The 23,619-nt window shown below is 43.1% G+C and overlaps 3 protein-coding genes across 3 annotated transcripts in view; all 3 read left to right on the top strand.

Moving 5' to 3' along the window:
- agfg2 (ArfGAP with FG repeats 2) overlaps nt 1-18,847 on the top strand; it is an 80,753-nt gene extending 61,906 nt beyond the window's left edge. Inside the window, exon 16 of the mRNA XM_064328897.1 lies at nt 18,836-18,847. The gene's annotated coding sequence lies outside the window, so the exon portion shown is untranslated. The remainder of the gene's footprint in view (nt 1-18,835) is intronic.
- Nucleotides 1,729-6,742, top strand: si:ch73-335l21.2 (RING finger domain-containing protein). The gene is made up of 2 exons (XM_064328880.1): nt 1,729-1,967; nt 3,341-6,742. Exon 2 carries the CDS (start codon nt 3,403-3,405, stop codon nt 4,021-4,023), a length of 621 nt encoding a protein of 206 aa, XP_064184950.1. The 5' UTR covers nt 1,729-1,967; nt 3,341-3,402; the 3' UTR covers nt 4,024-6,742.
- On the top strand, nt 7,443-23,062 carry dvl2 (dishevelled segment polarity protein 2). The gene is made up of 15 exons (XM_064328893.1): nt 7,443-7,993; nt 12,219-12,288; nt 14,451-14,596; nt 15,169-15,278; nt 15,493-15,622; nt 16,186-16,276; nt 16,851-16,920; nt 17,121-17,260; nt 17,922-17,998; nt 18,196-18,263; nt 18,691-18,825; nt 19,102-19,233; nt 19,493-19,669; nt 20,218-20,436; nt 20,938-23,062. The coding sequence occupies exons 1-15, from the start codon at nt 7,833-7,835 to the stop codon at nt 21,465-21,467; spliced, it is 2,256 nt and encodes a 751-aa protein (XP_064184963.1). The 5' UTR covers nt 7,443-7,832; the 3' UTR covers nt 21,468-23,062.
- Nucleotides 23,063-23,619: the final 557 nt, after the last annotated feature.

The following is a 23,619-nucleotide window of genomic DNA, read 5'->3' as shown; positions in this document are numbered from 1 at the left end:
CCAAAACCATTAATTAGAAGGGGTGTCCACATACTTTTGGGAATGTAGTGTATGATCTGAGTTAGCCCTGCATGGTTAGTGCATAAATTGAAATCCAGGTGGGGCTCCAGTACATTTACTTTGTGTGTTGACAATCTTTATAGTACCTATTTAGTATAATATTTTTCCTGGGACTCCTACCCCCCCCCCCCCACCCCCCTCAGTCTGAGTTCATTGCTCCAGCCTTATTTCCCTGCCCTCAGTTCATGGGATCGCTACAACCCTGTTACTCCCCTGGCCCCTCTAAATTGTGATATACTTAATGATACAATTTGGACTTCAGCTATTCCATTTAGTTTAATACCTCACCTGTAACATGCTCAACTAATTTTAATTGCTGTGATAGATCCCTTATTCGCTTTCTGTTACATTTACATTATACCACTGGTTTACACGAGACTGGCCAGTGGAGGATGGGCTGCAATTTCTTCCCATCTGGGAGTTTTTCTCACCGCTGTTTGAAGGTTTTTCTCTCCTCTGGGAGTTTATTTTTACCTCATGTGCTTGCTTTTTGGGGGTTCAGGCCTGGTATTGCAGATTGTGTGAGCTGGCTAATGAAAACAAGACTTAAAAGAAGACAGCGTTCAGTTAACTCTGTCTATTGGTCACATTCATTAACAGTGCAGTGACTCATTAAACTGCTTTGGCCCCAGGGAACAATTAATAGTGAACTTCAAAAAATCACCACAAAACAGTGAAGAAAATTTTGTGAGATATTGAAGATAGTGGCAAAATAAACATAGTATTGTATGTCTTTTCTTTATGTGTGTGTGTATGTGTGTGTGTGACTTGGCTTGGCTGACATTCATTTTTAACTTAAATAACTTCCTTTGAACCAATTTCTATAGCATAAATCTTCTAGTCCATTGCCTATATGACCCGAAGTGGGCATATTATCAGTAACTTCAGTAACTAATTATAGAATAAAGTGTCCGTGACTCCGTTGGGTACTTGGAGGTCAGTGGGCAAGGTTGAAGACAGAGGAAGAGCCTTCTTTGGTTGTAAACACAGGACCACAGCAAGGTGAGAAACATTCCTGCATAGTATGCCTTTAAACACTGGAATGCAAACTTTTGTTGAATTACCAAACTTGAGCAGACAGGTGTGGGGGCCTCTATTATGATTCAACAGAAATTAGTGTTGGATCTTTTCACTGAGAATTACTGTCAATCATGTGTGAATGTTCTCTCATCACAGTGGTCCAAGAACAATGGAGAAGTATGCAATGCATTCAATTTCCAGATTGGTTGTGAAGATCTAGCTATATAAAACACATTAAAATCCTATTCAAGCCAATACACAGGACATTATTCCACAGACATAAGTCTGTAATTCAGGATTTTGCCTCTAAACTTAAACTCTGGTAGGCTAGATTGTTGTTCTGTTGTTGATCATGAAATAATGCAAAATACCACTTGTTACTTTCCTGCACCGGAGAGAAGGGAGCACTGGGAAAAAAACAAAGCTGCATTGTGGTTTATATGTGGATGCAAGGAAGGTGAGGATGGATGGCAAGGTGAGGTGGATCCATCAAAATGGGAATAGCCTGTCAGTCTGTTTGATCCTAGAGGGCCTTTTGAACAATGTTTGGGGGAGGGGGCTTATTCATGCTATTCCCTGTCCTAGTAACCCGCACACAGCCAGGGAAATAACGTCTGGGTAACCCTGCTCAACTCCCTGGGTATGGGAGCAAGCAGGGAATGGATAGAGGAGAGAGAGTGAGAGAGAGTAGCAGTAAAAGACTAATTAACAGATAGAGTGATACTGATTTAAATGGATACAAACAGGTGAAGAGAGGAGTCATTGTCAGAGCAGCTTCATACTGATATCTGACGTAAAAGAGAAGGAGGTGATGGGATTATGGATTAGGATTTTGGGACTCCAGAAGAACACTGACGTTCACTTCGGCTACAGAGACTACTGAAGGGGTAAATACAACTTCTTTGAATCTTTGATTTCTTTCTTTGTGTGTACCCTGTCTTTAACCCATCTGTACACACACACACAAATACAAAATATCTGTAAGTTAAAAAAAAAAATTTTTAGCCCAGAAGCTCTTCACATTGCATGACATGGAAATATTTGAAAGCAGTAATTAATTATTTGTCTTTGGTTCACTTTGGTTTGGTATTAGCTTTCATTTTCGTAATGTTTATGTTTTCCAGCAATGTTTATCATTTTCCTGGGATGTAAAATTGAAACATTATGCATTGTGTGTGTGTGTGTGTGTGTGTGTGTGTGTGTGTGTGTGTTACCCATATGTGTGTATGCCTTTGGTCTCCGATCTTCCAATCTGCTAACTGTCCTCAGAGAGTGGGTTTGCATTGCCAGGCAACTACCCCAAGTTAGTGTTGCTGCGTCTGTGTCAGTAGTGGCCTGGGACTAGAAGTCCACACAAATAAACACCAGGGTATACTTTACATATTTTATATATTCAGTTGAGTCTACAGAAGTGTGCTCACATACAATTATTGCTTCTCAATCTTATCAATATTACTACTGAGTCACTATATTCTACTGAAGGATTATCATACCTGCGATATATTCCTTTTTCAGTCTACTTAATTGTGTACTTGATTAGTTGTATCAGGCATGCTTAAGATAGAACACATCAAATGCCTGGATCTGGCTAGGGGTACCCAGGAAGTTTGGGAGTAGTGTAACTCATATCAAGAGAATTTTGACCAAAGCATTATCCTTGATCAGTAAAGAGGGATCTCAATTCAAAAGTCAAAGTGGGTCAATTCTTCTGGGCAATCATAAAAACATAACAGGTAAGGATATTTTTTTAAAAAGTTGATCAATATTTGAGAACATATTAAAAACAGGGTAGCCAAGGTAAGCTATTTATAAGAATGTGATTAACTGTAAATATACATTATTATAAATAAACATTGCCACACAAAGAGGGAGGACAGGGAAATAGAGAACCATAAAAAGCATTTGTTAGGATAAAGCTGAAGTACAGGAAACTAGAATAAATCCACATTGATGTCACTGCAAACAGTTCAAAGTTCAACAACTGACTGGGAAAGTACCCAGAAAGCTGAACACGTCACAGTTTTGCTACGTCTATTGTTATTGCTTCATTAACTCATGACTCACTTTCGTGTTGTGGAGCAACCGTCTGGGAAAGAATTGTTGGCTGAGGAACGGACAGGGAACATACTATATTTCTATACTGTCAATCATATGTTTTAAAATAATTCACAGCAGTAACCTGGTTCAGATGCATAATGTAAGAGAGTGGAAAAAGGTTATGCAGGCATTATTGACTGTGGTCTCTTTTGCATATATCCAGGTTTCTACAACAGAACCACTCTAAAAAAATTCCGGCAGTGCTCTCCTGCTCTGTCTGTATCCATGACGGAGATTCCAGGCACAGTGCAACCAAACCAGCTGGACCAGCAGACTGGCTCTGTGGAGGCGGCTGAGGTGGAATGCCCCATCTGCTACCAGGAATACAACCAGGGAGGGAAATGCCCCCGCATGCTGGAGTGTCTTCACGTGTTCTGCACTGAGTGCTTACAGAGGATCCAGCTGTCACCCACCCAGCCGCCCGATCCCCACAGCCCCCCATCGATCTCCTGCCCCCTGTGTCGCCATCCCACTCCCCTGGAGATGGGGGACGCCCTCTCCCTCCCCTGCAACTCTCGCATTTTGGCCCAGCTGCCCCCGCTGGCATTCCGTATGCCAGTCTCCGTCTCCACCCGTCTGACCACCATCACCCAACGGGTGGTGCTGTCCCTGGAGTCTCGGGACGCTCGCTTCATCATCCTGCCCACGGTCAGCCTGCGCGTGGAGCAGATGGGGACAGGAGAGGAGCACCGCCCCCCAGCTCCCTCTGCTGGTAGTTTAGAGGTACAGCAGGAGCAGCGGCGGGCCCTGGTGTGTGTCCAGCTGCTGGCCCTCATCTTCTGGATCCTGTTCGTCTTGACCTGTGTTGTGGGCGTGGTCTTCGGGCCAAACTTCTTTCACAACTAGAGCAAGGCCAAGGATCACAAAATGGAAACAAGCCAGTAGTAATACTCAAATATATCCTCCAGTGAAAAGTGAAATTCTTTCTATTAGTTTCCTTTTGGATTCAAATCATGTAGCAGAACGCCCTTGTTGAATGAGACATACATCCACCTGTCTGTACTCCTGAATTTCACCTGCTCACAAAATGACCTGGAAACCCTGCAGGGATACACTATAAACATGACTGATAATTTCATCCAGGTTCCATGTTTTAATTTTTTTGTGTGTTTTTGGCACTTATTAGGCACAGACAATGATTGACACCAATGTTTACAAGCAATGCTCACATGCTAAATACAGTTTGATCACTTACTACTGTGGACATGCTGCAGTATTTTAAAAGGTTGTACAGGGGAATGTTAGGTTTTGTTAGAAGCAGTGTGAAATACCCTAATTAAAAATGAGAGCAGTTATATAACATTTAACCTTCCCAAAAAAATGTAATTAAAAAAAATGTTATTCATGATTTAACTAATTGACTCATCATGGTCTTCAGTCATGACCTTAAGTACAATCAGGTGCTAACCTGCTTTATATGGATCCATTTTTCTTTTTCCTGCAGTTCTTTTCATTTTTTCCTTAAGATCAGCGACTGATTCAGACCCAAGAAAACCGGTGACCCGAAACGAATCAGTTGCTTTAACTGATCAATTGATGTGCTACTCAAGTGCTGATTATTGAAAACCAACAGATGCTGAGGCTCTTTAGGACCAGGAGCGTGGACCACTGTCTCAAATACATGCTTTTTGCAGCATTTAAACTTCCATCTATCTTCACTTTCCTTCCTGACTCTCTCAATATTAAATTAACTAGTTGTTTTAATAAATGTCTCAGTTATAAACTCAATTGAATTGGTCACTTGACTGTGCCATTGGAGTGCCTATGGGGACCCCTGGTGGATAACCATTGACATACAAGTTCAAATCTCTGCAGGTCACTTGTGGAGACAAACTGGTGGCCCTAGGTAAAGCTACCTCTGACAGCCTCACTGCCTCTTATTGGTTGAAAAAATGACTTAATTTTGTTATTTTAGCTTTAGCTTGTTCAGATAATATTTTAGAGCGCTTTTGGGTACCACTGAAACTTTTTACTCAGTGTCTAGAAAAATAAACCATGTACACACTCTCCAACCTGATTTAGTGAGTGATGATATATTCGGTTTTATTCAGCTCCACATTGTGCATGGGTGAAATTAGGGGTGCGGTCCATTACTTTTGACTCCTCACCGCCTTTCCTCCACTCTCCTACTACCACTCATCTCCTGCCCGGAAGTATGTGGAGGGAAGGAGAAGACAAGTTTGACGTTGCTTCGCTAATATAGTTCTGTGCACTTCGCTCGTCTCCTCCAAAATTGGAACACTGGAGGGAGGGAGGATACAAGATTGGCTTCCGGGACAAGGTGGTAGTGGAGGAAAGGATGATACATTTTGATACAAGTATTGGGATGCACCCTAGACATGATTCGATGGTACTGTGATAGATGGGAAGAGGGCCCCGCAATGACATAGAGTTTTGTCTGCTCAGGGAGTCTGCTCTGTTCACCTTGTTAGCATAAGCCCATGTCAATGCAAGAGCTCTAGGATTAACTGAGACTGATGTTGCAAAACAGATGTAAGTCAATTATGTTATTGATTTTACAAATACATTTTTTGCAACAATTTAAATGTAATTTTTTTTTTTGACAAAAATGTAGCAATTATGAAGCATTAGGTCATACCAGCTAATTGCTTTAACTTTTGACTATATATTGATATTATGTATGTGTGTTACAATATATGAATTATACTTTTGTGTAATTTGTCTCAAGCTATGTTTAAGGTCACCCAGTTGAATTTGTAAATTTGTAAATCCCTTTGCAACATAAAATCTGTTTGTAGTGTGATGAACTGTTAACTGAATTTTTTTTCAATCATAGGTGGGAGGTATCTCTCCAGAGCAAAAGTATGGAGGGTTGGCTCTAGGTGGTATAATTTTGCACTGAGATTGAAAACGTGATTATCTTTCATTTTTATCAATTATGTGTTTCACGCATGCAATTCTTAATTCCACGCACTAACCATGTTCACTGCCTATCTGAAGTCAAACTCAGAACATGTTCCCAGACCATGAACAGTCACAGAATGTTCAGGGCATATACTTCTGGACTTTCTCGGTTCTGGCCACCACCAGCCTGGCAAGTCATGCTCCCTGTGTTGCAAAGGCATGGAGCCCACAGTTAAGCCTGAGGCTTCTGGGTGAGTCAGGAAAAGTGACAGTTCACTAGATCACTAAAGAGGCAAAGCGGTTTGATCAGGGTCCTGTACTGAAAGCTCCTACGTGACATCAGTATCACCAGTCTAAAATGACCATCTAACAGAACCTGGTCTGAGACATCAGACGTATAAGATGGGGTAAGGAGAAATGTTCAGTATCTGCAACAGCAGTCACTACCTCCCCCCCAGTTCGAAATTTTTAATTGAGATAGAATGGTCATACGATCTCAGTATGGAGAGAATACACTGTTTGGATCATGATAGGGCAGCCGAAGGAACAAGCAGATTATGGAGCCTATCTCCTGTCCAAGGGGAAGGACAAGTCAGAATCCAGTAAAATCAAGTGATTTGTCATTGCTGTTCAGGATAAACTGTCAATGTATTCCCTCATGGTGTTAGTTAGACTAACAATGTTAGTCCTTGTGGTGGACTTGTCTCTCCGTGCTTTAACTCAATGCAAATGGAAGTGTTTCTCTATGCTTCCCCTTTCAGCACAACATCAAGGGAAATTAGCTAACTAAATTGCAACACTGATCTGAGAATTTTAATTAATAATAAAAGTGTGTATGTTCTGTTGTAGATTTGTGTTGTGCAAAACCTTTGTATTATTTGAGAATGCTGAGATTGCTCACATCACATGGAGAAGAAATAGAACACCTGCATACGGTCTTGAACTCCTGGGAGTGTTTTTATTTAGAGTGGTATCAATACCTCACTAAATAAAAGAACATGACACCTTAAACAAAAGAACATGGGGATTACATTTCTTCCTTATAGTGTGTTAATTCTACCTGACTTTTCTGCCATACATGGGTGTGTATATTTGATATTTGAATAGTAGAATTGACACACCATTTACACCATTATGTAAAATAGGCTCTATTTCAGATTTTGTGTCAAAACTTACCACAATTGACTCAGAATCCATACATTCACAATGGCAAGACCTTAGTCAAAATACAAAAGCAAATATATTACTGCATGGCAATTAGGCCTACGTGTCAATACATGTGATTAAACCTAGTCACATCACAGATATAGTGTATCTTTAAAGGGGACAGTGAGTTCAGTGCCCCGGGGGTTTGGTTTTCCCGCACATCTTTCGTGAAATTTCTCATCAGTAAGTGGGAAGGGGGTACGTTTGTCGGAGGACGCAAGGGGCGCCTTCCTGACGTCATACGCCGCGTTGGCTTGCTGTAGAGAAAGTTTTGTTACCCCCTCCTCTTTTCTTAACTTTGTTGTTGTAGGGGGAAAAGTTGTAGTTCATTGTGTGGATGTATACGTGCGAGTAGCTTTCCCCCTTTAAACAGGGAGACGAAGCAAAACATTTTAGTAGTGACAGTGAGAAGATCAACGGACTCTTACGTGCAAACTCATTTTTAAAAACGAACATTGTCTAGTTTAAACACACCACAGCTAGCAACAGGGCTCGATCGCGTCCACCCCCACCTCCACTCCAGGGTGGCTAGCTACCCCTCTTCTATAGTTTGTTTGGTGGGACAGAAAAAAGGAGCTGGCGAAATGGCGGAAACCAAAATAATATACCACATCGACGAGGAGGAGACGCCGTACTTGGTCAAAATTCCAATCCCCGCAGAAAAAATTACATTACTGGACTTCAAACAGGTTTTGAACAAGCCAAATTATAAATTCTTCTTCAAATCCATGGATCAGGATTTCGGGTGAGTGAGTGACGGTGATTGTGTGAGTCTGACTCCGTGCGGCTGGCTCTGCTTGCAAATGATGGTGATGAAAAGTAGCCTTCACTTCAATTGTAGCTAGTAATCAGTTAATTTAAAAACAAGAAACAACAATCAATTGCAGAATTTCCCGAATATTTATCGATAATCGTTAAAATGCGCATATGGTATTAAGCAGTTTTGAGGGTAAAATCGTTCGGTTGTGAGAAAACCACTTAAGTGGTTGTGATTCATTACAAATTCGCTTGATAATTAGCCCAGCTAGTTGGACATATTTAAATCTTTATAAAAACTGGTAGCCTTACTGTTAGATAACTGTAAAGGTATTTAAGCCATGCACTTTGTCTAGCCGTTATGGGACATGGAGAGCTACGGCCATTTACATCTTTTTTGCAATTAGTTAAAGTGTTAGCCAATATATTTTTGGTGGAATAAAGTATAATTCTCTCAGAACACTAAAACCAGGCATTGTTACATCCAGGAATCACATGTTACTATCATTAGCGATGTAGTTATATGTTATGTTACTCAATCAGGCTATTTTACTAAAGCTAGACTACTTGTGTTACTTATGTTACTATAGCTGGTAACAGTGATAAGGGGCTGAGTGTGATAATTTTGCAACAAAATGTCAAATGTTCTGAAGAACAATCGTTTTGTTTAAGTTCTTGTATGGAGTTGTACATATTCTGCATTCACCATAGATGAAAATGATGTAAATGACACAGCCTGTTAGTAATGTTACTATGATAAGTCTAGGACAATTCTATAACTCAGGTTGGCAGAAGTCAGAGGGAGCTGTGTTAGGGTTTTTGAAATTCAACTTCTTCCTTATAGATGCGGCTCCTCTCTCCTTTAACATCATTTAACAAAGGGTAGGGCCTAGTCACTTGTAATTGTTTCATGTTTATATTTTTTGCATCAAACTGAAACAACAAAATGCCTTTCATATGAAAAATTCTGCAGAAATATCTAACTACTTTACCACTGCTCTCAGTGACTCCTCGTCTTCAATATTCCATCCTTTCCCTTTTGTGAAATCCTCTTTTTTTTTCTTCCTTGCCTTTGGGATGCGTGCCAGGATTTCGTCTCGGCACACCATAGCCAGCTACCCATACATCGCCTCTTCTCTTTTTTTTCCAGTTCCCAAGTCGTCTCATCAGAGAATACTTCACTCTGTTCCATTAAGCTTTCTTTGGTAAACGAATTGTCTGATGAACATTTTTCTAGTTTGACTGCCACCGAATGGCTGTAAAGTAGTTCGTAGTATGCGAACACTCCTGTTGTAAGATGCATTAAGTTATGAGTGTATATTTTAAATAGTTGCTAGAATTATTTATTATTTATGTTTTGCTGCCCTGCAAAGTTAGTCCCATACTCGTCACTGCAGTATATTTTCGTCCTATGGGCTTTGACCTGTTGTATTCGTGTAGCTTTGGAATACTGTATGACCAAACAATATTCCTCGTCAGATTTTGAATTCTGCCTACTGCAAAACACTGCCATGCTCCATGTAGAGTTGTCTCGTATTGTCCTACTCTGGTTTCTTAGGGACAACTCTGATTTGAGTCCATACATTTTATCTGTTTCAGTTTAGAGGTGGAAAAAACTGACCAGTAGACTTAGAAAAAACTGGGCTCTGTATGAAACAAATTTGTTTCATACAGAAATTTGTTGAGTTCTGTGAACACTCAAAGCTGTGTTTATTAACTAAACATTTATATTTGGCTTAAACAGTTTATTGCAAAACCAACCATGTAGCATGTTATTAGAAATAAGAAATGTTTTTATTTGTATTTGGGGTGTGTATCAGACAATATCCATCACTAAAACAAGCATAAGGTCAGAGTGGTAACCGAGGATTAGGACCTTGAACTAGGTTTGGGGAAGCGGGGTTGAAACTGCTAAAAAATAACAGTTCTGAATAAAGTCTCCTTTTTTGCTTTTGAGACACATTTTCTCCGGGTCTGCTAGAGGGTGAGTGTTTTGATTTCCTCCACTTGGAGCCAGCTGTCAGACTGACTGTGTGTGGTGGGGTGGGAGGTGGGGGGTTGAGGTTGGAGAGAGGCCATTTGCTGTCTGGGGCAGAGTCAACAGGAAGGGGAAGGGGGTGGGGATGGTGGAAGGGGGTTAGCTAAAGAAGTGCATGTGAGATAGGTAGATATATGATGTAGAGATATGTTGGGATTGTGTTACTGTGTCTGTGCACATGTGTGTTTGAGTTTGTGGCTCTAGCAGCAGTGCATGTTGGGGTGGTTATGAATAGTTAATTTCCCATGTATCTGTATTTAGGTTATAGGGGTTAGAATGTACTTTCAGGATAGGAAATTTAGTAGTGAGTTAAGGCTAGGTTGCAGAGGTTTTGTATGGGGGCTGGTCGGAGGTATTTAAGAGGATGTGTGAAATAGTTTGGGAGTATGGCATGTGTTTGTTTGAAAACAGAAATTAAGTGTAGTGGTGTAGAATTGTTCACCCAGGGCTATAAATATGTGTTGCTCTGGATTGACAATAATGAATTTTATGCCATTTTGTGCTGGTCAAGATGGACAGAGGCCTGTCTTTCTCTTTATCTCTCTCTCTTTCACACACACACACACACACACACACACACACACAAAATCAGTTGCACTGAAGTCCCAATAGCAAACATTTATCAAGCCCACTACTGCCTGACTTTGTGCAGCCTAAACATAACACCATAAAAATTCCATAACCCAAATAAATAAGTGGGAAATTGTTTGTAATGGGGTTATCAGTGCTACTGAATGTATGTTCAGAATTTCAAATACAGTCCTGTATCTCCAGCAGCTCTTATTACATATTTCATTTCATGGCTGATTTCTTGATCCGACAGTGAGGACTTGATTGAAAAGCTTCAGTCTTGCACCATATTGAGATTATGACTCATGCCCGCTGATAACGCAAATTAACATCAGCGAAAGTGCTGTGTCTGTAAACAGTGGTCTCAGAGTGTCAAAAACTGACTGAAAATGAGGTGTTTCCTTGGAAAACATTATTTCCTACCGAAAAGAAAAGTACATGATGTTCCTGCTTCTGCAAGTTATAATGTGAATTGGAACTCAAGGTGTTTGTTGTCTGTGGGTTTTTAATTGACTGAGGGCTGGAGTTTGTCCTAATTTCCAAAGCTCGAAGCAGCTGGATATACAAATAAACTCCCCAGACAATCCCTGGGCCCTCAACAGAACTCTCCAGATTCTCAACCAGGCTGATGATCAAGAAGAATAATGTCTTGCATTTATATAGCTCTTTTATCAAACTCAAAGCACTTCACAGTGATTGGGGGCTATCTCTCCTGACCCGCCACCAACGTGTAGCACCCACTCAGCAGCCATTTTGCAGCAGAACACTCACCACACATCAGCTGTGAGGAGGAGGGAGAAAATTATTTTAGCCAATTAAACTGGGGGATGATCAGGTGGCAGGCTGAGAGAGCCAGGCTATGAATTTTGCCAGGACACTGGGGAATCCCCTAGTTTATTTGCTGGATTTCGAGATGCGCACTAATGAGATTCCAAAAAATTTAAATATTTAGAATTTGCACAGCATTTTAAAAATACACACTCTTGAAGGCAATATGATTTTTATTTCCTGCAACATCTGCTTTTCTGCAGTTCTGTTTATTTATGGATGTCCGTAGTAAGTGCTCTGTTGGCACATGCACACTGTACTTTTATAAGTACAGAGAATGAGAGCGGAAGAAGTGGGTTGGCTAGTGATGTATATCAAAGAAATTTTGAGCATCAAATCTGTCAAAAAAAAACTGTACACATTCCACACATTGTACAATGTTACCTGTATTTATAAAGGAATACATTTCTTGTGCACACATCCATTCTTTTGGCATAATTTGCTTCCAAGGCACCATTACTACAAAAAAACAAGCAAATAGTGGCTAAGTAAGCTGTAGCTGTTTTTTACACCCTTGCCATCCAAACAGGTTCCCCAAAACCACTGGGATTTTTGTACTGATTACATAATTGTGGGTGTCCTGCGGAAATTTGAAAATAGCTTTTGTGTGGGCTGTTTGGCTTAGACAGAAGTTAATCTCTTGTTGATCATTGGTTGAGGTTGAAAAGGTGAGTGAATGATTTCAGCACAAGGACAGCAGGTGAGGACTTCTGTGTATTTCAGGGTGACAAGGATCAGTTCTGAATGTGGCTTGTCTCCCCCTGTTGTTTCCACACAGTGTGGTGAAAGAGGAGATTTCAGATGACGGTGCCAAGCTGCCCTGCTTCAATGGAAGAGTGGTATCATGGGTAAGAACAGCTATTAACAACTTTTGCGGACCACACTTTAAACTAATGTTCCTCAGATTTTAGTGACCATTCACTTGAGAAATATAAAAATAAGTTGTGTTAGAGATAGACAAAGGAGGGGTTGCCAGTGTTGCTTTGAATTATGTTGGAGAATGAGAAGAACCTGGAAAACTAATAATCGGCAAGATAAACATCACAGGCGTAACGTTACTGTCATTTGCAAAGAGTGCTGTCTTATTTCCCATAATAAATTTAAAAAATCTCAGCTGTTGTATTGTATAGAACGATAATGCTTTTTTCAGGAACTACTTTGAAGCATTTGTTTTCTCATTTCCACAGTGACTGTCTTATTGTTGCAGTGGACACACATTAGTACACTCACACTGGAACATTTGAATTTAGACCAGCTTACTTATTCTAGAAGCAGTGAGTGTAGAGCTCTTTATAGAAATTCCTGTGTGTTTGGAGGCATACTGATTTGGAAATTATTTGGCTGTTGTTTGTCTAGTGCAGTATTTTCACCAATCCCGTGAGCAGCATATGCTTGGATAACACCTCCGTTGTTGACTAACATTACTCCGCTGAGGAGGTACAGAGTAATTAGCTGAGAGAAAAAAGGAGATAATTGGAAGAGAACAGGAAATAAAGTAGAGTGTCGAGTTTTTGGGTTTGATACTCTACCCTGAGGATTGTAGATTTGCGTCAGCAGTGGGACAATGTTGTACTCCTGTAAAATATCATCAACTACACTTTCTTTATTAAAAATCCAGCAGATTACGCCTGTGTTCAGGTGTGCCGACATATTTGGAATGTCCGTTAGAATTGCCCTAAGCATGAGAGACTTGTGTGAAAGCAGAGTCAATCGGAGGCATTTGAATTCTGACTTGTCCATTTGTTACATTTGAGATTCTTCACATATCCCTCTTTAAATGCAGAATTTGTGAAGATAAAACGTGATTGCTGGTGCCATTGATAATTTATCCATTGAATATATATTATTTATATTACATTGATCTGTGAATAATAAACTACATTACGTTACATTACAGGCATTTAGCAGATGCTCTTATCCAGAGCGATTTACACAACTATTTTCATTGCATCTACATTTGCATCCATTTATACAGCTGGATTTATACTGGAGCAATGCAGGTTAAGTACCTTGCTAATGTGACACTGACATTTGGACTACATGCGGATGAGACTATTGGCTGCTGGATTGTAATGTGAAAAAGCAGGATGTGTGTTCTTGAATGCATGTAAAAGACCATGCATAAAGCGTGATGACAGTCTTTTTGGTTTTTGGTGACTTGTCTGGCTGGGAATATGCAATTCTCAGTGAAGTATTTGCAGGTTTGGACCTAAAAATCCCCCCCTAAAAATGTAACAAATTTGAAGTTATACTTTGTTCTGTACCTAAATTATACATCGGACTGCAGTAATGAAATTGTAAGACAGTGTGTGAAGGTGCCCTAAATTAGCTGCAGAATGTATAAGATGGAAAACTAGATGTTTTTCTGGACGTGAGCACATATGAAGAAGTGGGTGAAAGAAAGGGAGAGCAAAAAGAGGCTAAAGAAAAGTAAAGGGAATGACATTGGATATTACTGCAGAGAGGCACCCAGGGAGGATGCACAATCGCTGCTCAGGCAATTGAGTAAAAAGAAAGGAAGGTGCAGTGTTTGCGTTTTTTTCCATTAATCCTTGTCCTCTGGCTTTTCACTCTCGATTGACCGGGAGGTTTCCTTGCGCTAAATTGACTGGCTGTGAATTTGACTCCTTTTCAAATCTTACACAAGCCTCTGGTGGATTTTACATCTTGTACTCAAGGGAACCGTTCCAGTGACCGGGTGTCTGGACCTAAAAGCAACCGGACCCGAGTGTCATTAAGAGAGTCTAATTGTTACAGAAAAGCGATCGCGTTTCCTGTCGCTGGGCGCAGTGAACTTGAGTTATCTGTCGTTAGCAGGCCTGCTGCTGCAGCGCAGTGCTGAGGCAGCCGAGGCGTATCAGCTTCAGGTCTCACCCCGCTCAGGGAATTTACTGGAAGCCAAGTGTGCGCGGTAGAGCAGGCTGGGGAGTCTTGTGAGCGTTAGACACCATGTGACCACATCCCACCTCTTTCTCCCCGCCATTTTATTTCTTTCCTTCTCTCCTCCCAGTTGGTGTCATCGGACAGTCCCAGCACGGAGCCCTCGGCCCCTCCCGTGGAGGTGCAGCCTCAGCCCTCGCCCCCTCCTCCACCCCTGCCCCCTCCTCCCGCTGAGAGGACCGGAGGCATTGGCGACTCCAGGCCCCCGTCCTTTCAGTAAGCCCTGCCCCTCGTTGTGTCCTTCACACAAAGCTGGATTTCTGAAGCTCCGTGGTGTAGCTTGCTTTGCAGCTTGCTTGCTTTATTCTGTAAAGACCCATTTAACAGTGTATACCCGTAGCCTGCTTGCGTATCATCTACCACACTCTAGTGTCACATTTCCATTAGGGACCGGTGCTTATGGGATGTTTGTCCTGTAACGAGTACAGTAGCTCAGGTTTCAGCAAATTGTGCTGTGTGATACTGTACTTTTCGGTTGAGGTCAAGGACCTGCCTTATTCCACCTTTCTGCTTCATTGTGTGTTCTTCATTTCGGCATTGAATGGTTAAAGTTTACGGGTACCTCCGATGAATGTGAAATAAGAGAGAAACCAAACTCCACCGGAATGCGTCCCCAGAAGACTGAGGCCGGTTTAAGGTCTGTTTCTTTATGGGCTCCTGAGGACTTGAGGAATTGTAACTGGCGGAGAAGGTCCTGGCTTGTGTTTGCACAGGAACAGCAGGCAATGCAATGGACATTTTAAAGTGTACCCCTTGTTCCCTGTCCCTATACCTCCTTCCCCAATCAGCCCAAATGCGGCTGGCAGCGTGGAGACCCTGGACGACCGTACGGAGACGGAGTCGGTGGTGTCCTTTAGGAGGGAGAGGCCGCGCCACAGGGACAACCTGGAGCAGCACGGTGAGGACAACAGGAGCGCTAACTACTAATGACCCATGCTACACTTAGACAGTGCTAGTGCTAGTGTTTTTTTACATCATGGTCAAAAGGTATTTTCACCAACTGGAGGAATTTCGTTCCCAAAGATATTGGCAGATCAGGGCGTCAGCTGCATGAAAAATATAGAACTTTCCTTCTCCTCATTATCTCTCTCTCCACTTTCTCTTCCACCCAGGACCTAGGATGAACGGGCAGAGCCGAATGGAGCGCCACCTGGCGGGGTATGAGAGCGCCACCACGGTCATGAGCAGCGAGCTGGACACCACCAGCTTCTGCGACTCGGATGAGGACGACACCATGAGCCGGTGAGTGGTGGAGACGCTGACACACAGAGGGAGAGGTTATCAGGCTTCTTTCGTTTCTTTTTTTCTTTACCATAGCCTGTGTGAAAGTATACTATTTTATACTTAAGAATACTTGAAGTATAATTAAGTTATTGTATACTATTTTTTCCAATGGGAGGATATCCATTGAAATACTGTGATGGACTCTTGGCATTTGAGTTTTGGGCACATATGAACATTCAGATCTCATGAAGATTACATTACGTTACTGGCATTTAGCAGACGTCTTATCCAGAGTGACTTTTACCCAATGTTTTACAAAGCATTTACACTGTAGCCATTTATACAGCGGGATATATACTGAAGTGCTGCAGGTTAAGTACCTTACTCACAGGTACAACGACAGCATCCTACCTGGGAATTGAACCTGCAAACTTTATGCCAGAAGGCCAGTTCTTTAACCATTATTCCACACTGCTGCCTCAGATGTCAGAAGATACTAGAGCCACAGATATATATCACTGTCCATGCATTCAGTACAGATATTACAGTGAATATTAACATAGCTGATTTTCTCTCCTTAGTTTTAGCAGTTCCACGGAGCAGAGCACAGCCTCCCGCTTGCTGAAACGCCACCGCAGACGCAGGAAACAGCGCCCTCCCAGGCTGGAGCGGGTACTGCACTCACTCAGGGGCCAGGGTAGCAGTCTTGAAGTCTGGAACGCAGTAAAACTTTTGACAATAGTTAGAGAGTTTATTGTGTGGTCCCATGATGCAACAGGAGTTGATTTCTGTGGAATTCTTGTAGTCTGTTTTGAAATACTGTGAAGCACTGCATCACCCCCTCAGGATCAAGATATAATTAGGCTTCTCCAGTAGGTATAATTAGATACAGTATTTTCAAATAAATGCTTGTGCTTTCCCCAAAGCATAAGCCACTTGCATCTTGAGATATTACCTATGTTTGTTCTAGACAAATTTGAAGGGGACTTTCCTTTTGGTTGGCATGTTGAATGTGATTATCTGTTGGAGGTTGCAGATTAATGCTGTCTGTTTGAGAGTAAAATATTTGGGAAGCACTGAGAGTGATTGTGTCTGTTTGAGTTTGCAGACAAATGTTTAGTGTCATAAATTTGTATGGATTGTGGGTTTTTATGTGACTGCTCCAGGCTTCAAGAAGGCAGGTAGTGGTGTGCATGTTGATTTGGTAGCGGTGTGTGTGGGTAAATTCCTATGTCATGTGCTACAGGCATCTTCCTTCAGCAGTGTGACAGACTCCACCATGTCCCTCAACATCATCACTGTCACACTCAACATGGGTGAGTGTGCTTCACTCCTCTGTCCATGTCCCTCAACTGCTCTCACCAGCCCAGACAGAATCATCCTCCTTTACCTTCTTCTCCTAACCCTCTATACAGTGCTTTCATTTAGATATATTTATCTCTCTCTCGCTCTCTCTCTCTCTCTTTGTCCTCAATCCCTCTCCCAACTGTCTTGCTCTGTCTCCTTGTCCTGGCAGAGAAGTACAACTTCCTGGGAATCAGCATCGTGGGCCAGAGCAATGAGAGAGGGGATGGCGGTATCTACATTGGCTCCATAATGAAGGGTGGAGCTGTGGCCGCTGACGGGCGGATCGAACCCGGGGACATGTTGCTGCAGGTAAGGGTGTGGGCGGCTCGAGGGGATTCACACCTGTTTTCTCGGCGGTGAGTGACGACCGAGGTTCACTCGTTTGCGGGGAAAACCCACATCTGGGATTCATTGGATTCATTCATGTCTGCCTGTGCCTTTATCACAGTGAAACTACACACACAATCCTCCTTTTTTTTTTTGGTAACAGCTCAGTGTTTGAGGAATGCCTGGTCAGAGAGAGACTTGAGTATGTTGAAGAGTAATGCTCTCAATTTCCTATATGCAGTTAATTTACTGTACTCATTTCCAAGGGAGGCCGTTGATAAAATGGCGCCTTGATCAGCTGTAACAGATTATGGTGCTCTAATGATGGGACTGTTCTCTGGGTCCAGTTCCATATCAACTTGCCACAATCAAATATCAAATAAAGAACAACTAACTCATATATTGTTCCATCCTCATTGCCAGCTGAACTTGGATGGTAATGCAAAAAACACCTACTAAGTCATATAAAATATTAGATGCTTGCCTGCACATACATAAACACTGTACACACAGAAATGAAGACGGGAAGAGAATTATCTTTGCATATTTTGAATCACCTTCTAAATTAGTGAGTAGGTATTGGTAAAAACCACAGCTTGTGTCTTCTCTGCAGATCTGACTTTCTCTTTATGTCTCTTATAAGGTGAATGATATCAACTTTGAGAACATGAGCAATGACGACGCTGTCAGGGTGCTGAGGGAGATTGTACACAAGCCAGGGTAAGTCGGCAGTCAGCAGCTGTCTATCTGAAAGGCTGTCTGTCATACTGCATCACATATCAGCACTCACGTATTTTACTTGATCTGGTGAATCTCAAGTAAATATCTTTTTTCAAGTTTGAGGATGATGTACTCTCTCTCTCTCTCTCTCCCTCTCTCTCTCTCCCTCCCTCCCTCCCTCCCTTTGTCTCTCGCAGACCGATCATCCTAACTGTGGCTAAGTGCTGGGACCCGTCTCCCCAGGGCTACTTTACTCTTCCGCGCAGTGAGTTTCTCGCTTTTCCTGTTTCTACCCTGAGTGTCCTCTTTAACATAACTCATACAAATGGATGGTACTACATGCAGAGACTCAGTGGAGGATTACCTGTAATCGGCTTCTGTAGCCATGTTCTGTTGGTTATTAACTTAACAAAGGAGCGTAGATGCAAAATGAGAGCTGGCCATCTAAAAAATAAGGCCACGATAATGTAACTAACAATCCAAAGTATTCAAATTCAAATTTTGATGTTACTTTCTCAGTTACAAACATGTCAGAGTTCCAGACACGGCCTCACGACCCCCATTCCTGATGCATTCATGACTCTTAGTTTTTGTTCTGTACATTGAATGCCACTGCTGATATTCTACATTACTCTATTATATATATATGCCCTTGTCCCTCACCTTCTGTCCCTTTGCCTCTCTCCTCTCAGATGAGCCCATCCGGCCGATCGACCCAGCGGCCTGGGTCAGCCACTCGGTGGCGCTCACGGGGGCTTACCCCCCTTACCCCGGCAGCTCCTCCCTCAGCACCATTACCTCGAGTTCATCCGTCACCGAAACCGAGCGTGGGTCCCCACTCGCCCCCCCCCCCCCCCCCAAGTCTTTCTCTTCCTCCCTCTGAATTACTCATGTCATTTGTTCACATGTCTCTCTGTCCTCCCTCTCCCTCTCCCTCTATCTGCATCTTCACTGCCTTTGTGTCTCACCCCAGTGACATCATGTGTGACCCTTGGTGTCTGTTTTTCCTTGTGTCCCTGTGCTTCTGAGTGCCTCCGCCCTTTAGACAGCCTCCTGCAGCCCCGCACATGTAGGATGATGCGCCTGTTTCTCACTCTCTCCAGGCTTCGATGACTTCAACCTCTCGCTACACTCAGACATGGCCTCTGTGGCCAAAGCCATGGCCTCCCCAGAGTCCGGCCTGGAGGTCAGAGACCGGATGTGGCTGAAGATCACCATTCCCAACGCATTCCTGGGTGAGAGAGCAGGGGAAGGGGGAAGAGGTCGTCCTTACCCAAGACAATGGTCGAGGGATTAGAAAGAAAGGATTGGAGGAACAGGGAAGAGAGAGAGAGGGAGCGAGGGTGATGTGTAGTGTAGTGTGTGGGGCAGGCCGGAAGGATTGTCGGAAGAACATGAGTGACAGAAGAGTGTGACTGACTGGAACCCATCTCCCTCTGCCCTCTCGTGTGTGTGCGCGTGTGTATGTGCGTGTGTGTGCGCGTGCGTGTCCAGGCTCGGACGTGGTCGAGTGGCTGTACCACCACATCGAGGGCTTCCAGGACCGACGAGAGGCACGCAAATACGCCAGCAACCTGCTGAAGGCCGGGTTCATCCGCCACACAGTCAACAAAATCACCTTCTCCGAGCAGTGCTACTACATCTTCGGCGACTTCAGCGACTGCGAGAACTGTGAGTCTTCCAGGCTTCTCTTTCAGAGCAGTCTGACTCAATGTTCAGTGAAGTCATCGATGGTGTTTTGTGCTGAAAAGATGATTCATTCATAATGGCGCATGTTCACACCTTTTTTCATTACTGTGGGTAAAATTAGGTTCTGGCATTTTGTCATTGTTAACGTTAAGCCACATTTGGAGCTGTGGCTCTAATCACTTCTGAAATGTGTGTTCTCACTGGGAGTATACAGCATGAGTCAGACATAAGCAGCTCTCAAATGTAATCTTTGTTTGATTCTGTTATATGCTGAAATTGCTGCAAGTTCTTTTGTGTAAAGGTTAAAATGGAGCTCAGTGAACTAACATTATCCCCTAAAGTACACTGGCATGGGTGACAGGATTACCGTAGCTAAGAGAGCTTTGGTGTTTAGTCATGTTTTACTTAGGTTTTCTCTACGTCCAGTTAAGAGTGTTTCCTGTGTAGAGCCACTCTTTTAGACACATGTCTGTCTTCCTCTCTTTTTTGTTCTTCCTCTCCCTGTCTCACACCTCCGCTGTGTCTCTCAGACATGGCCAACCTCTCCTTGAATGACAACGACGGGTCCAGCGGAGCGTCCGACCAGGACACTCTCGCCCCCCTGCCCCTTCCCGGAGCGACCCCATGGCCCCTGCTGCACTCCTTCCCCTACCAGTACCCCCACCCTTACTCCAGCCAGCCACCCCCCTATCACGAGCTATCCAGCTACAGCTACGCACCGGGGAGTACAGGGAGCCAACACAGTGAGGGTAAGATGGAGGGGGAGGAGCTACATGCCAAGTCAGACTGTTTATTGGAAGAGAGGGAGGGGAAGGATAAACGAAAGGGGGAGGCAGAAGGAGTTGGAACTTGGTCTGTATTTACATTAAATTGTCATTTCAGAGAACCCCCCCAGTCCCAGTCCAAACCCCAACCCCTCAAAAAGCACTGAATGCCTGTTGACCTGCCTCATGCTGCTTCCTGTCATTCTACATCAGATATTTTCATCATTGATCAGAACACACCAACTCAAGAACTAAACTAAAGAATAATTACATGTGAAAAATTGCATAACGACTGCATTCTGCATTGCCTAGCAGGGCTGTTGCTGACCACAGTTACGCTGGTACAGTCTGGATTCAGTACCAGACTGTGAGGTCCTTCCACACACTGAAACAGTGCCTTAATAGGACGTGGCTTGTGTTTTCAAGATTGATGTTTGTCATGTCTCCATATTTTATTTGTACTCATGACTTGGTTTTCTCTGTTAGGGAGTCGGAGCAGTGGGTCAACCCGCAGCGAGGGGGAGCGGCGGCGAGGGAGTAAAGGAGGAGGAGCTAGCAGCTCAGGGGGAGGCACCAGAGAGGAGAAGTCACCCGGGGGAGGCGGTGCAGACTCTCGCTCAGGCAGCGGCAGCGAGTCAGAGTACTCCACCCGGAGCAGCCTGAGGCGGGACCATGGCTCGGCCACGCCCAGCGAGCACAGTCACATCAGCCAGCGCTCACACCACCGCGCCCCACCCCCTCACCTGCCCTACCCCCCCGGCATCCCGCTCCCCTACAACCCCATGATGGTCATGATGGTGCCCCAGCACCCACACCCTGCCTTGGGCCCGCCTCACCCCCAACACCCCGCTGGCCCCACCCTCCCCTCCCTGCCTCCTTCCAGCACCCCAGGGGGACCCCCCGGGGCTCCTCCCACTCGTGACCTGGGCTCCGTGCCTCCCGAGCTCACAGCCTCCCGGCAGTCCTTCCATCTAGCCATGGGCAACCCCAGCGAGTTCTTTGTAGACGTCATGTAGTGACAGGGGTTGGAACTAGAGTGTGTGTGTCTGTGTGTGAGGGATGGGCTATCCCAGAACAAAAGGGTATAGGGCGCCTGAGAGGTTCCTGCCAGGTGTGGCCAATGAGGGCACAGCTTCGAAAGGTACCCAAAAAACAGCCACTGTCAATCATCAGGTTTTCTCTGTTTATATTCTGATGACATGCAGGGGTTTTTTTACCTTCCCTTCAGATGATCTGTATATTCTGTGTATCCACTAAACCACCTGAGGTTTTTCAGATTTCAGTTGAATTTTTCATGAGCGTTTCTTTAAGGATTCAAGCTGGAATGAAATTGTGGAGTTGTGAGATCTGAGCCAAGTAATGCCCTCAGGTTTGTGATTTAAATTGAAGGTTTAGAAGGAATTGGTGTCACTGCAGCCGTAGGATTTAAGCTACCAGTGTCTCACTGCTCTGCTTGTGGACAGAGATAGTAGTGAGGGGTGTTGAGTGTGGGTGGAGGGTGGCTTTGGAGGGTGCAGCAGGAAAACAAAAACATGAAATTTGTTGGGTGCCCCTCCCCCCCCCTCCCCCACTTTCAAATGAAAGTGGGGGATGTCTCATGTCTTCAATAACTTACCCAGTCAATTATTATTCTACAATTCCCGAAGCAAGAAATTTTGACAGTTGGTGCCTTTGATCAATATAGGTTCTCAATACTGCAAAGTAATTATACACTGAATAGCTTGCCTACCATGACGTTAACTTCTCCTATGCTGATCTGGAAAGTTGTTAGCGAGTCTTTGACATCCATACGGTCTGCACAGCAGTAAGTGTAGTTACTAAATAATTTGGTTTCTCTTTATGCTTGAAAGTGTACTTGTTTTTTTATCTTGGAGGTTGGAACAGAACAGTAGTGGTCTGTCATAGAAGCAGCTGTAGTAGCAAAGAATGACCTCTGAACGATACTTATCAGTCTGTTATAAACATCTGGGTTCCCAGTTCTCAACTGGGGCACTGTCTAGTTCAGGTCTCAAATAAAATATAGACTGTCAATAAAAACCCCTCTATTGCACCCACTTGTTCCCATGCAGGACAGTTAAACTGACATAGTGAGAAGCAATCGTTCCTTCCTACTCTCAGCTAATTTTTAAAAGGGTTCCCAACTGTAAATATTCCACTCTTCTATATAAAGGCATTGGTCCAGGGTAGCGAATTTTAATGTGAAGTGAGCACAAATATTGCTAAGCACGCACATTCCTCCCTGTTGATGGTAATGGTCAACATTCGCACCCTGGAAAAGTGAGCTGTGTACTACAGACAGGGAAGAACACTGAATGACCGTGTGGTACAGAAAATGGTACTGAGGGGCATACCAAAATGGTACTGTAGGTTGTACAAAGGAGTTGGAATAATGTGTGGTGTTACTTTTCAATAGATATTCAATTGCTGTGAGCCCCATATCAAACTTTTTTTTTAAATGCGACCTACATGTTTTCTTTGTATGTGTATTATATGTAATCATACCATATAGGTGCTAAATGAAGAGTCAAACTATGTGAATGTTTTCCCCATTTTGTCACTTGCCTTTTTCAGCATTTATATACTAAATAAATGTTTATTAGGTACATTTCAATTGTGTTTTATTACATTCTTGTGTTTAAAACTAATTGTACATTTGATTTGGTACATGCCAATTGTATGGAATAATAAACAGGCCTTCCGTGTATAAGGACTGGCATCTACTGAGCTACCAACAGGGAAACAGGGAAAGAGGAAATTTGATGTCTCAAATCTTTTCTTGTTCCCGTGAAGGAAATGCATATTTAGCAACTGATTAAAAAAAACCAAAAAAAAAAAAAAACCATTCCATATATTTAGATGGCTCTGCCTTTTGTCGCACATCACTGATGACGGTTGATAAAATGAAAAAATACTTGTTTTAAAATGAAAGCCAATCTTTGCTTAAAAATCTAATAATTTTATGCAAAGAATCTGCTTTTGTTGGTTGACTTAGACTTTATGTGCTGGGGTTTTCAGAACTGGGTTCGTCAGAACTGTTGTTATCCGACAGCATAACAGTGACAGCATTAAATTTGCCGTGTGATAGGTCCATATGTATTGGCTGGATTTTATGACTTCCTAAGAACAACCTAAGATACAACACTATTACAAGAGTATGCCCTTTGTTTA

This window comes from Anguilla rostrata, chromosome 3, assembly GCF_018555375.3.
Source record: "Anguilla rostrata isolate EN2019 chromosome 3, ASM1855537v3, whole genome shotgun sequence".
NCBI classification, from domain to species: Eukaryota; Metazoa; Chordata; class Actinopteri; order Anguilliformes; family Anguillidae; genus Anguilla; species Anguilla rostrata.
This window is presented reverse-complemented; position numbering and strand designations above follow the sequence as displayed.